Consider the following 14,935-nt stretch of genomic DNA (forward strand, 5'->3'; position numbering starts at 1 on the left):
CCACCTGTGAGGGGCAACATGGAAGAGTTCCTTGTAAACATCTGCAAAACTACTTCCTCCTTCAAAACCCTCCTTAAAACTCTCCTTTTCTGTTGCGATGCCTGCAAAAACCTGACAACAGTTTGGCCACTGGTGTGCTGATACCAATGTGTTCCATGCTAACCATGTCTCTTTGTTTCCTTATACGCCTTTATCTATCTATCTGAATCCATCTATGGTCTCCTGTCTTATACTTAGTTTATAAACTCTTTAGGGCAGAGAGCATCTTTTTGTTCTGTGTTTGTACAGCACTTAGCACAGTGGGACCCTGGTCAAATAGTAGGGCTCTGAGGCACTATGGAAATACAAATAAATAATAATAAGTCCCATCTGGGCTCTATTTTTATTACTTAAGTTAGATTTATTTGGTGCCGAGGTCTTGTATTGGACTTATGCCCATGGGATGAATTTCACCTTCAGATAACGTATAATAAGTATATATAACTATAAGAACATATTGTGATATCTCAAATATCACTGTAGGGTAACTTGATGACTATTGACTTTTTAATGGTGATCCATAGTCCTTTTCTCTTAAATTCTGTTAATTTTATGTTACTGAAAATCTTACAGTGTCTTCTCTTCCTCTGCAAATACATGTGTCTTTCTGTTAACATATTTAGGGCCTGATTCGTCACGGTGTTACTGCAGGTTTGTGTTGTGCAACTCCATTGATTTCAAAGGAGATACAGAGGTGTAAAACTGGAACAACTCAATAGTGAATCAGGCCTTAGTCTTTTGGGGTTGTATATACATTACATTGACATGTTTTGGAACTTAACATTTTAGTTTTTTTATGTGAGGATAGGATGCTGTTTGCACAGTGACTGTCTGTACAATAAATCCTTCCTGCTTGCATTGTTCTCTGTCATTAAAGGCAGTAACTTTACATATTTTAACATAATGGTTTTTTATTTAAAATGCACATAATAAAAATTAGGTTGTTTTTTACAAAATTAATCAAGAGAAAGCAATTGTTTACTTAAAGTGGATGTGTTGAATAATCCATAAAGCAGATCTAGCAGTTTGGACCTACAGTTAATATGTTATTATTGGTACGTGTTTACATATTTTAGGATGTAATGCCCCATTGGTTTCAAATTCTGTTACTCTATTTTTCTGTATAAGACCTTAATGATAAAACTAGAGATGGATAGTGCTGCCTACTGTTAAAATATTTGGTTTCAATTATATTTCAGGCTAGTGACATGAAAGTTCAAAAGAACCACAACACTGACTATATCCTTTCATTAGTTAGTAAGACACTGAAAGCTCTCAGCAGAAATTTCTGACTCAATGACAGGATCCTTGCAGATTGAGAAGTGCCCTTTATCCAGGGGGCCAGTGTTACGGGAACAGAACTACACCAATATAATATGGGTGTTTTGTGAATGATAGCCCTATTACTAGTTCTTGAATTCTGAAGATAATTCACTGTGAACTCTATTCCTTCCAGTTGATTTAATTCTCTATTAGTTCTCAACAACCAAATGTACAACAGGAATTTGATTCAAGAGTATATTTTCCATTGTTCTACATTGCCCATATTGTCTAAAGTGCTGTCATTAGTACAATGTAACACTAGATACAGACTGCCAAGATCAGTGTTATCTAGTGCATGATTTCTCTGTGAGCCATTTTCTAATACCAGAGTCCATGCTTAGTATTTTGACAAATCTCCATTAGCATGTTCTTACATGTAATGTAAGTTCACATTAACATTACTTTGGTTACCCATGTTTGTAGGCAAGAAATTATGAAAAATGAAAGAACAGGTGGTGAAGTTGAGACATTTTATCTAGGGCATGCAAAAGAATAACTGACAAAGAAAAATGTGAGAAAGCCTGGGAACTGAAAAAATTAGCAAAGAAAAATTGAAATTATATTTTAAAAGAAAGGAAAAAGAGGGCAATAAGGACTGAGCTGATTTTTGTGTACTGTACAATGCTAATTATATTGCAAGAACAAATTACAATAATAGGACCTTTGACAATAAAATAGAGAAAAACTTCACATACAAGTTTTGAATAAAGATTTCTTAAAACAAATTATTAAGGCCAGGATTCTCAGACATGGAATGTCTTAAATTCATATAAAAGCATCTAAGTAAGTGGACTGATTTTCACGTGTGCTGAGTAACCAGAAGCTCCCCCTGAAATCAGAGGTAACTTAGGGTGTAAATGTGATTGGATCCTTTATTGTGGTGATTCTTGCTTCAACTTAGGGCTGGTTGGAAAACAAGAATTCTGTTTCACAGAAATTGTTGAGGCTTTGGAATTTGTTTTTGTTATGAAGCAGAATGGAAATAAGACCTTTTGACATTTTTTATGGACAAAACAAACAGGATTGTGAGAGTGTGTAAGAGAGAGACCCCCTCCAAAATAGCTAATAAATAGACTTGTGGTTCGAGCATTTATGTGGGATGTGATTCAGAGTAGGGACTTGAATCTGGGACTCCCACATCTTTCTCTCAATGTCTCTTGGTGAAGCCATTCCATTTGGTATAAATAATGAAATATTAAATGGTCTACTGAAAGCGAGGCTGACTTTATAGCCAAGTGGTTCGGGCCCTCCCTTGGGACATGGAAGATCCAGGTTCAAGTCACTGCTGCAGTGCAGGGAGAGCTATTCTGGGACAGGTCTTCCTCCAGAAATTCTATCCTGGACCTGAGAAATCTTCTGGGTGGAATTGTTGTTGTTTCAGATACGTTTCTGTGAACATTTCAATTTTCACAGATCAGCATTCTTTAATGAAAACACAGTTAATCAAAAATTCCCAACTAGCTCTACTTGTGTATACATGATAAACTTATTACCAAATTTGATGTGTAAAAAGAATGTCCCCTCAGGGCCTGGGAAGACATGCTGCTGTCCTCTAGAGCAATGTTTTTTTGTCTTTTTCAGGTTGGTGACTTCTTTCTCAAAGTCAAAAATTTTGGCAACCCCTTTATGTTCACTAGTAAAGTAAGCGTAAAATATGTATCTATGATGACAGTAAGCCTATCTCATTTATTTGTATGTGTGTTTTGAGAATTTGACATGGAATACTTAACCTTCAAGGGTAAGGGCATGCAGGGAGTGGGGAGTGAGATTTCCTTGCTTAGTTGTAATAAAATGTCATGGCTCCCACCCCCCACTTACCTTTTGTGACCCCATCCCCCACCCCCAGGGTTCCGACCAACTGGTTGAGAAATACCGCTCTAGAGCATTAAACTACAGTTGTCCATTAGGATCAGAGTGCCCTGAATCCAAATGTAGTCCACTTCTTGTGTTTGTAATAGACAGGCACTGGTGGATTTTGATTCTTCCTGACTTGTCTTTCAGTGTTTCTATATTAAGTGGCTTTATTTTTACATTTTTCCCACCCTCATTTCCTTTCTTTTTATACCTTCCACCACAGCATTTTCCCAACTCCCTGGAGTGTGTAGGAAACCATCTTGAGAGAAGGTACTATGTCAGTGTTCTGGCCTTCTCCATCTCCCAACAGTAAATCATCTTCAATGTACTTCCTTTCTGTTTGGTTGGATGTGCATTACTAAAGCTTTCCCTCAGTTTTATGCTTGCCTTGTGTAACCTACTTGCCAGGAAATGTCATTTTTCAGAATAGACATAGTATTTTTTAAAAACATATACCGACGTTACTAATCAGACATAAAAACTAGACACTCTAAGGACTCCTTGTTGAATTCACTGGAACATGATGACTTGCAGGTAAAACAGTTTCACTCAGTGTTTTCATCTATGTAGGTAATGCTGTCTCTAATGAAAAAACACTTTTGGAAAAGGAATAAATCTAAAAAAAACCCATGTGTGATGTTCTGAAGAAAAGATTACAGTGGATAGTGGTGTCCATTGTAAGTCCTGTCTTGTACCAAATAACAAAAAGTTCCCCTCTTTTTATACCTAGACAGTATTACTATGTATAAATCAAGAGCTACATGGTGCTAATTGGAAATGAATGAAAGTCCCCATACAGATGACTTTCCTCAGAGAGTTCTTATAACCCATTCCATTTTACCTTTTCAAAAAGATGTTTGGGAGAGTGTTTTAAATATTATCTTGATTCCAGTTTAATACCAGATGATAGTACAGATGACAAAAGTTGTTGCCTTTTAAAAAAAAAAATTATACAAAGCCCTTATCACTCATAGGCATGTGGTCCTAATCTTTAAGATAAATTGATTCTTTCACTTCAAATACCACATAACTATTCACACACCATTGAGTTTAACACTATTAAAGGGTAATTTCCCCTGAAGGAATTGTGCCCACTGCAGCAACATTCTACATAGTGAATCTTTTTATCATACCAAGGCAGGTAAAGACATTAAAATAAAAAGCTTCAGCAAGTGTGCAATCAAACCCAAACTCTTCATTTTGAACTGTCCAAGTGTTCAAGCAACAAATAAACATTCCTGAAAATCTGAACATTTCTGCACCTAATAACAAGAGCTGACTTTTTACAGCCCACTTCCACATTTTTTGTTGATGTTATGCAAGTGAAATCTCTCTCCCCTGCAATGAATACAGTAATATAGAACCATAATTTTTGTGGAAAAAGTCATTCTGTCCTTTTACCATTTGAATATAATAAAACCTAATGGAATAAATCAAGGGACATATTTTGCCTTTGCCCATTTTCATAATCTTCATAATATTTTTGTTTCCCACCATTTCCTTTAGTTTCTCTACAATGATTCATTAAGCACTTTATTATTACAGCTTTTGTCTTATAGCAAACATGAAGGTTACAGTAGGGCTTTTGTTACAGAATCAGAGAATTGTGGGACTGGAAGGGACCTTGAGAGGTCTTTTAGTTCAATCCCCTGCACTCAAGGCAGTACTAAGTATTATCTATTCTAGACCATCCCTGACAGGTGTTTGTCCAACCTGCTCTTAAAAATCTCCAATGTCGGATATTCTATAACCTCCCTAAACAACTGCAATTTACTCCAGTGTTTACCTACCCTGTCAGTTAGGAAGTTTTTCCTAATGTCCATCCTAAAACACCCTTGCTACAATTTAAGCCCATTGCTTCTTGACCTAACCTCAGCGGTTAACAAGAACAATTTTTCTCTCTCATCCTTGTAACAATCTTTTATGCACTTGAAAACTGTTATCATATTCCCCCTCAGTATTTTTTTCTCCAGAGTAAACAAACCTAATTCTTTCAATCTTCCTTCTTAGGTCATGTTTTCTAGAGCTTTAATCATTTTTGTTGCTCTTCTCTGGGCTTTCTCCAGTTTGTCCACATCTTTCCTGAAACGTGGGACCCAGAACTGTACACAAGACTTCAGTTGGGGACTAATCAGCACAGAATAGAGCGGAAGAATTACTTTGTGTGTCTTGCTTACAGTGCTGCTAATGCATCCCAGAATGTTTGGGTTTTTTGCAACAGTGTTACACTGTTGACTGATATTTAGCTTGTAATCCACTATGACCGCCAGATCCCTTTCCATGGTACTTCTTCTTGGGCAGTCATTTCCCAATTTCCCATTTTGTATGTGTGCAGCTGATTGTTCCTTCCTAAGTGGAGTACTTTGCATTTGTCCTTATTAAATTTCATTCTGTTTAATTCACACCATTTCTTCAGTTTGTCCAGATCATTTTGAATTTTAATCTTATCCTCCCAAAGCATTTGCAACCCATCCCAGCTTGCTATCGTCAGCAAATTTTATAAGTGTACTCTCTATGCCATTCATAGATCTTCATTGATGAAGATATTGAACAGAACTGGACCCAGAACTGATCCCCGTGGAACTCCACTTGATATGCCTTTCCAGCTTGACTGTGAACCACTGATAACTACTCTCTGAGAACAGTTTTCCACCTAGTTATGCACCCACCTTATAGTAGCTCCATCTAGGTTGTATTTCCCTAATTTGTTTATGAGAAGGTATGCAAGACAGTATCAAAAGGCTTACTAAAGTCAAGATATACCACATCTACCGCTTCCCTCCATCCACAAGGCTTGTTACCCTGTCAAAGAAAGCTATCAGGTGTTTGACACGATATGTTCTTGAGAAATCATGCTGACTTGCTTATCTCCTTATTATCTTCTAGGTGTTTGCAAATTGATTGCTTATTTATTTGCTCCATTATCTTTCTGTATACTACTGAAGTTAAACTGACTAGTATGTAATTCCCCGGATTGTCCTTATTACCTTCTATATAGATGAGCAGGTACTTTGCCCTTTTCGAGTCCTCTGGAATCTTTCCTGTCTTTCATGACTTTTCAAAGATAATTGCTAATGGCTCGGATAGCTCCTCACTCAGCTCCTTGAGTATCTAGGATGAATTGGATTAGGCCCTGGTGACTTGAAGACATCTAACTTGTATAAGTAATTTTTAACTTGTTCTCCTCCTACATGTACTACAGGTTGAGAAATTATGCTCTAGCAAAGGGTAATAATATATAGTCCTGATTTTTGTTTATGCTAAGGCTCCTTTATATTGCCCTGACACAGTAAAAGGGCCCTAATTACAATTATATCATTTACATTTAAGATCCCTTTCTTCTCTCAGAATAGTGTAAAGGAGCCTTAATGTAAATGAGATTCAGGGACATATAATGTTTCCACTATGGAAAGATTAAGGGTGAAATCCTGCAATGCGTGTTTTGCCATTAACTTCAATGGCGCCAGGTTTTCATACTAAAACTTTTTGCACATACACTGCTTAAAAAAAATTGATGAACTTTGGGAGCAGATCCTCAGCTGCTGTCAAATGTTTTTTTGGTGAAAAATGTTTTTTTGACTAAACAAAATTTTCCACAAAAACGTTTTCATTGAAAATGTTCAGGATTTAATTAAAAAAAAAAAATCAAAACTCAGTTTTCTTCTTTAAAATTGAAAAACCCAGAGTTTGGTTGGCAATTTTTTGTTTTTTGACAAAAATGCAAAGTATTGATTAGAAGTGTTTCATTTTTTGTCCAAAAAAAAAAAGAATGTACTGGAAAAATCATTGGTACCTGACCACCTTTAGTAGCTAACACTTTATCTAATCTGTTTATTTAACAGAAATATTTGTTTCCTGATAAATTTTCCATTACTGTATATTGGACACATGTGATGTGTTGAATATATTTTATTTTCAAATGATCATGATCTTTATTTCCATCTCTATATTTATCCATATGTGTCATATTTACTGTAGCTTTGGCACTGTAGAGTTAAGATTCTTCTGCTGCTAACACCCTTTTAATAGTTGATAAAATAGATAACATGTAGTGTTTTAATGATCTATGCATATTCTTACAACTTTTAGGAGTACAGTAGAATCTCAGAGTTAAAAACACCAGAGTTACAAACTGATCAATCAACCACACACCTCATTTGGAACTAAAGTACATAATCAGGCAGCAGCAGAGAAAAAAAATAAAAATAAAATAAAAATAAAAAAAGCAAATACACTACACTACTGTGTTAAACATGAACTGCTAAAAAATAAAGGGAAAGGAGACATATAAGACATACTGTATCAATAAAAGAACTGTGAGTGGAGGAAAAAGATCAATACCAGACTCACTACTGTAGACACAGTAAAAGCAGCATTTGAAACAAATGTAATATGTTAAATTATTGAAGTTCAGAGTGGGTGTATACTAAACAGAGAGAAGGCCCAAGCCAACTCCTTTCTTCTCCAGTGCATCTGCAGAGGAAGCAGCCAAGTTATTTGGATTTGAATATGCTCACCCTAATTTTGAGGCTGATCTATGAATGTTAAAGAAACAAATATTGGTCTCGAAAAGTAAAGTATGAATAAGTGGTAATATCACAATTCTTCTAGTGTTTCCAACTTGACTTTTTTTTTAATTGTAGGAAACAATGCTTGAGAGAATCTTCCATAACTTGTTCATATAGTTTAGTTTTTTCTGTTTGTGAATTGTCCATGAGCAGTTTGTTTTTCAGAATTATTTAGTGAATATTTTCAGCTAATAATTCTTGGTCTATAGATTGTGGATAATTCATTGAAATATTTAGTATCTGAAATTCCGTATTTGAGCTATGTTGGTTAGTTATTGTTGAACATATAGGTCCCAAGGGATTGTTTCCGTTTCCCGTTTGGACGGGCATACTCTTGGAATCAGGTTTGCAGTGCAGGTAATTACATTGAGTAATTCTAGTGTTCACTTCCCATTAATATTTTCTAATATTTGCTTGAAATAGATAGTTTTATCTGTCATTTCTATCAGTACATTTGTTTGATGGAATATACATGGAAAGCAAACACAAAAAGAGGAGCGTGAACACGGGCAAAGTAAATTAGATTTTTTTAAAATGAACAAATATCCAGGCAAAAATATGTTCACCCAGTTCTATTACAAAGTATAGTGACATACAAAACTGCCTTTCTGCCTCCCTGGAAAACAACACACAGGAGACGTGGTAGATGAGGTAGATCTCACAGGCACAGATTTAAACCGCTTTCTAGATTTTAACCTATGTGTGAATACATCCCTTGTTGAAGATCCTGTATGTTCTACCATTACATCTTAAAGCATTCATTTTGCTAGTGGCTGCCGCTAGAGAAGCAGATGAGTGAAATTCCAGGCAGGTTTCAACCGCGACAATCTTTTTTTTAAGCAACTCTTTAGGTAAGATTTTTTGTTGTAAAGTTGGACTAAGTGGCATCCTGGGTGCAAGTGGTAGTTGTTGAAAGGGATTGTGGTTTTTGATTTGTTTGCTTGTTTTTCTTAGTCCAAGTGATAGGAGGCCCTCAAAAGTTCCAAAGGCTCTGTTTGGACTCGAGCAAATGCAAATTTATCCACAACTTCTTAGTTTGGAAATTGGGCTAAAAGTATTTTGAAATTGGGCTCTCATGAGATTTCAGTAGTTTCTGATTTTACTCTGGCTGAATATACTGTAAGAACAACCTCTTCCTCTATAATGTTCATTTTTAATAACAAACTTTCAGAAAAAAATGAACATGTATATAGAGAGAATTAATTTTGAGGGAGGACTTGTTAATTTTTGAAAGGAGAGAAACTTGAATATGTCTGAAAGTCTTAGGCTATTCAGTGGAACATATTGGATTCAATGTTGCAAGGTATAAGAATCAGAATGCCAGTCCAGAAAAAAATATACACACGTTTAACTTTAAACTCTTGAATACATCCACGGAAGCACCTTGCAGGATTGAGCCCTTAGAAAGACAGTAATAGTAATGAGAGTTGAATTGTAAATTGCCCCACAAAAAATCAATATCTAGATTATTAATTTATTACACGAGGGGGGTGGGAGAGAGAACAGTTGGAAAGTTCAGAATGGCAATAACAGAGAACTTTAATGTCTTGTCATACAGTAGATTGTGCTACATTTGGAAAAGAAAGTTAAGACAAAAGGATAGATTTTGACATCAGTTATACCAGTGTAAATCAGAGAAAGCAATCCTCCAGATTTACATCGGAAATCTGATGCTTACCTGAAATCAGATGCTAACTCTGTGGGTGTCAATTTTTGTATAGGTAGAAATCTGATATGAAGGATTCTGAAGCATGAAATAAAGGCAACAATAGACACAAGGCATGTAAATCAACTTAAGAAGGGGGTGGATGAGTTTTTGGAAGAGAAAGAGGTGGGAAATTGTTTGGGGTTAAGATAATAAAGTGGGAATTGATTTGTATTTTCTACAGTTAGTAAAGCCGGAACAAGCCATGATGGACCACTGACTCTGCTTTTGGATTTTGATAATGTATTGTTCAGTAAGTGGTTTATGGTAGCATGACAGGGAACCTAAGTAGGTCTTCAGATGTTGACTAAAATAAAAAGAAATGCAGGTTTGCGGAACACTCTTAAGACATCGTTTATTAGCCTTGTATTGTTTTTGTGCTGTACTTCCTACAAAAATGACATTAATCAGTATTCCCAGGCTCATCTGAATGATAAAAGTGCATCATCTTATAAACGATACTAACCGTATTTGTGCTGCTCTCGTACTTTTTTATAATTGTAGTTGAATTTTCAAATTTATGATTAGAGAGTAACAGCTGGTAGCTGAAAACTTTCTCCTGGAGTTATGCCAGTGCATCTCAAGACTGAGTTGTAACACCCCTGCAGTTCCAATGGTGTGCAAAGATGATAATCAGTTACACTGAATTTTTCTTAAAAGAGTAGTAGCGGTTCTGGGAGTTGCACAGCTCCTGTATTAGGAGCTAAAGGCCAGATTTCCAACTTGGCTTTTAAAAGGCACGTAACATGTAAGGTGTCTAATTACCACTGAAATCCCACTAGATACCTATCTTTATGTGCCTAAATATCTTTGAAAATCTGGCCCTAAATTCTGATCCAAAGGCCGTTGAAATCAATTGAAGTCTTTACATTGACTTAAGTGGCATCTGAAAGGGACCCTAAATTGAGATTATTACATTTATTTCATTAGTGACCAGATGTAGACTTGAAACCAGGCCTTCAGAGGTGAAAATGCTCTATGTTTGGTAACTGTCATCTGTTTATATATTTTACTTAGAAGTTTTAGGCAAAAATAATATTTCCTCTGGGTAAAGGCCAAGATTTGATTTTCAGCAGTGCAGAGCACTGAGCAGCTCTTTTTGATAGGCCATTTGATGTCTTTGTAATAGAATAGAATGGCCATAGAATAATAATCTTACTGCTAATTTCAGAGCACCCTTTTCCCCTGCCAGCTTGTGCAGCTAGAGATGGGTGATTGAATTCTGAACTCACATCAGGGTAAATCAGGTATACTGTAATTCACTAAAGTCAGTAATATTAAACAAGTGTGCGATAAGAATCAGATCCTGAAACTGTCCATTAGTAGAAGCACATATAATGCTACCTATATAATATTATTATTTTGAGTCTGGCACTTCAGTGCGACGGTGACATCTATAGAACACAGTACTTACTATTGGATATTTGTTAAAACGAAATAACCTACAGTTTATGAAAACATAACCAGAACCCTAGAACCTTTTTACTTAAGCAAAGGACAAATTTTGCAAATTGTATGGCATTATTTTCCTACTACTCCAACAATTTAGTTTTTCATAATAAGCTACTAGGAATATAATGGCAAAATAATTCATTTAAACGTGCCTGGTGGAATTTCTGGTTCAGATAATCTGTCAACATTATGCACATTGTATTGCCTGCAGAAGAATCCAGGAGATGAATTTATTCTTGTCAGAAATATATTTCAGTAGGGAAAATATTGTGCTAACTTCACATTGAACAGAAAGTTAGGCTCAGACTCTCAGTTGGGATAAAATGGCATAGTGCTAGTAACTAAAATGAAGGCCCACACCAATTTATGCCAGCTGACAATCTGACCTGTAGTTTGAAATAGTGCATCACAACATGGTGTTAAAAACTGTAAAAATAGAGCCCAATTTTCTGTTTAAGTTGCTGTCCAGTTGATGTTTATAAATTCTTTTTTGCTTTTTGTAGGACCACCTCAGAGAACGGTGTCTCCCAAACAAGAACATGAAGAAAGGAAGCATGACAAAGTCACAGACAAAGGAAGCGAAAGTGGGACTTCCTGCAATGAGTTGTCCACCTCTAGCTGTGACAGCCATTCAGAGGCTAGCACTCCTCAAGAAAATGCTGCCAGCACCCAACAGTCGTCAGCACACCAGCCAAATACTCTAACTTTGGATCGTCCATCAAAGAAGGCCCCAGTGCAGTGGATGCCACCACCAGACAAACGCAGGAACAGTGAACTCTTTCAAACTCTCATTAGCAAGTCTAGAGAAACAAATCTTTCTAAAAAGAAGGTATGTGAGAAGCTGAGTGTTGAAGAAGAAATGAAAAAATGCATTCAAGATTTTAAAAAAATCCATATTCCAGATTACTTTCCAGAGCGCAAACGGCCATGGCAGTCTGAACTCCTGCAGAAATATGGGCTATAGTTGATCGCCTTTCATAAATTATCTCTGGTGCATTTGATGTTATTAAAGTTGCCACTATCCTACTGCTGTCCTCTTTATTTCTTTCTGTGAACAGTGGATGTCGGATAGTACGTGGTTTCTTTAAGAAAATAAAATAAATAAACAAATATAAGATGAATCTGGTCTAAACCATTTTACATTAGTAAAACAAAATGTGCATGATCAAGAAAGTTGGTTTTCGTTTGGAACTCATCAAATAAAAAACCTGATCATCAGATCACTGCTCATTTTATGTCATCAGTAAAAAACAACTCAACCGTGCTATGGATAAAGAGAAACAGGGTTTTAAATTTGATAGAACTGGTTGCAGAACCAAATCCCAATACTCTTTCAATGTTAACGCAATAAAACAAATATCTATTTTGCATGAGCACAATATTACAAATAAATCACACAAGAACAAGAGGTTTGTCTGTTGCTTGGGTAAATATTTGTTTAATGCCAAGCCTATAAGCGTAAAATGTCTTGGGGATTGAATTTGCTTTGTTCCAGATCTGTGATTTTTTTGTGTGTACAGTGTTCTGTATGTAAGGATGGTGTAAATATGCCTTATACCGTTTTATTATTGCACCAACATTCATCTATTAGTGCTTGTCAGAATTATTTCTGTGAAATGCAAACTTAATGGCAGATTGTGAAAACTGGTTTGATGGTCTGAAAGTTTCTGTTATCATGTTAGTCAACAACATTGGAGAAAAATAAAAAAGACATTAATGTATTTATTAAAAAGGACCATCTGGTAGATTTTCTCGGCTATTATTGTCTTCTTTGAGTAGATCTAAGGCTGATTGTTACAGTTTGTGCAGTGTTTCCATAACACTTCTGTTCTGTTACTGAAAAAAACAAAAACAAAGAAAATATGTTTCAACAGCCTGTGAGTAATCTGTGGAGTGCTAGAGTTTAATTAGAGTTTAGAACAGAGACCCAATAAGCCACATTATTGAATTTAAAAGCACACAACCAGCTCTGATAAAGATGTCAAACAGTGTACTAAAGTAATATTTCAGCTGACAAAACAGAAAGCAGTTCTGACAACTGTTGGAAAACTTCTCTTAAAATATTTGATTACAAAATATGAATAACAGGGTATACTACTTACAAATGATGAGGTTAATATGAATATTCAACTCTAGTGTAGACAAAAACTGAATTCTCAAACCAGATATGAAAATCAATATCTTTTTCACCATAACACAAAATCTCTGATTAAAAAACCATGGTTTGAATCAATAAAAGTGTTGCTGGAGCTTGGAAGAGAGCTACTAAGGAATTGGCATATTTGTGCACGATCTTTATAAATGATTACTACTATCATTATAATCATAATTATATATATATATATATATATATATATATATATGTATTGTTTCGAAGATCTATAGATGTTCTTACAGAAATGTAAGAAGACATACTTCTGTTCTTAATGATCGTTTCAGCTAGATTTACTAAATAAGGGCTGTACTTCCCAGGATCATTCCCAGCAACTTTGCTGCCTCCACGTCCTCTGATATAGTAGGTAATTTTGTTATAAAAATGTCATATTCTTGATAACACCTCAGCCCCTTCATTCCTTCAGCAGGGATAAATACTATATAGATCTAGTAACTATCAAGTTCAAGGTCTCAGTTCTTATCTTTAATGCAGTCCATAAGATGGGACCAGGATATCTAAAAGCCCATCCAGAGCTCCAGGATGAAGACCATGATCAACAAGTACGCTCCTCTGGCACAATGGAACTCTCTACCACATGGCTAAAGCTGGTCTGGGCAAGAGACAGAGGTTTCTTGGGGTCTGGTCTGAGATCGAAATGAACTCCCCCAGGAACTAAGAACCATCACAAACCCCATCACTTTCCGCTCCAAATGCAAGATGCATTTCTTTGACCCTAACATAAATACATAGCAACATGTATAAAAAAACAAACAAAAAAATATCAATATCCCATCAAAACAAAGCATTCCATTGCATACATTTTTTAACCCTGGAGAGAGGATGAGGGAAAGAACACGTGTCAGATGTTAGTTGTGTTGTTTAAGGGACTGCTGGAAAGCTCTCAGACACTACAGTGATAAGCATGATATAAGAACCAATGTAGAAAAGAATAACTTGTTCCTCTTAAATAATTTTTTTCCAGCAACTTCTCTTTTGACAGAGTTTTCCTTACCTGAAAGAGCAAGTTGGGATAAGTTAAAATCCCTTGCAGTAAAGATTGATTCAAATAAATCATTTGGCTTCTCTACAAGGTCCTTATCTTCCTTATTTTCTTTTTTGCTCCTTTCTTTATATTTGTTTTTATGTCTTTGGCTATTCACTCTTTAAGGGTGGGACATTCAAACGTGTTCAATATTGGTTTAACATCCCATATTACATGTAATGGGCAATATACATTTTAAACACCTGAAGTATATTGATTTATTTTTACAAATGTCTTATGTTTTCAGAGTTTATAATGCTCAATAAGAGAAAACAGAAGCACAATTGCGGGCTCCTATAAAATTTTCTAAATGGGGCTAAACTAAAGCCACTGGTAATGCAGAATGGAACTGTTGGCTCATTAAGTGGTGTTTAACACTGAGAGCATGTTAAATCAATGCACCAGGATTAGTAATGGATGCCGATAAGTTTTGGGGTGGAATTCCAGGTCTCTGTTTTAAAATATAAGGCCACAAGGACAAGATTTTCAAAAAAGCCCTGAAGGCCAGATTTTCAGGTGCTCAGTGCACATAATTGGTGCCAGATTTTCAAAAGTACTCAGCTCTCAGTAGCTCCAATTGTGAAACTTATGGCCAGATGTTCAAAAGAACTCATCCGCTGTGCTAAACATTTTTGAAAAATCTGGCTACTTTTTGGTGCCTAAATGGGAGCAGAATTCTTTTGAAAATCTGTCCCCCAAATGCTATGATATCTGCTAACTGGAGAGACCATCTTTTTCTATGTGATACTACAGTTAGATCAGTAGGTGTGCTTGAACTGGAGTCCCCTGTGTATGAT

The 14,935-nt window shown here is 35.8% G+C and overlaps 1 protein-coding gene across 1 annotated transcript in view; it reads left to right on the top strand.

Moving 5' to 3' along the window:
* Positions 1 to 12,681, top strand: part of KCTD8 (potassium channel tetramerization domain containing 8) — a 152,295-nt gene extending 139,614 nt beyond the window's left edge. The window contains exon 2 of the mRNA XM_067531158.1: positions 11,445 to 12,681. Within this exon, the coding sequence (XP_067387259.1) occupies positions 11,445 to 11,905 (461 nt within the window). The 3' untranslated portion in view covers positions 11,906 to 12,681. The remainder of the gene's footprint in view (positions 1 to 11,444) is intronic.
* Positions 12,682 to 14,935: the final 2,254 nt, after the last annotated feature.

The sequence above is a fragment of the Emydura macquarii genome, unplaced genomic scaffold (genome assembly GCF_026122565.2).
Source record: "Emydura macquarii macquarii isolate MOO-44397 ecotype Brisbane River unplaced genomic scaffold, CSIRO-AGI_Emac_v2 contig_3128, whole genome shotgun sequence".
Taxonomy (NCBI): Eukaryota; Metazoa; Chordata; order Testudines; family Chelidae; genus Emydura; species Emydura macquarii.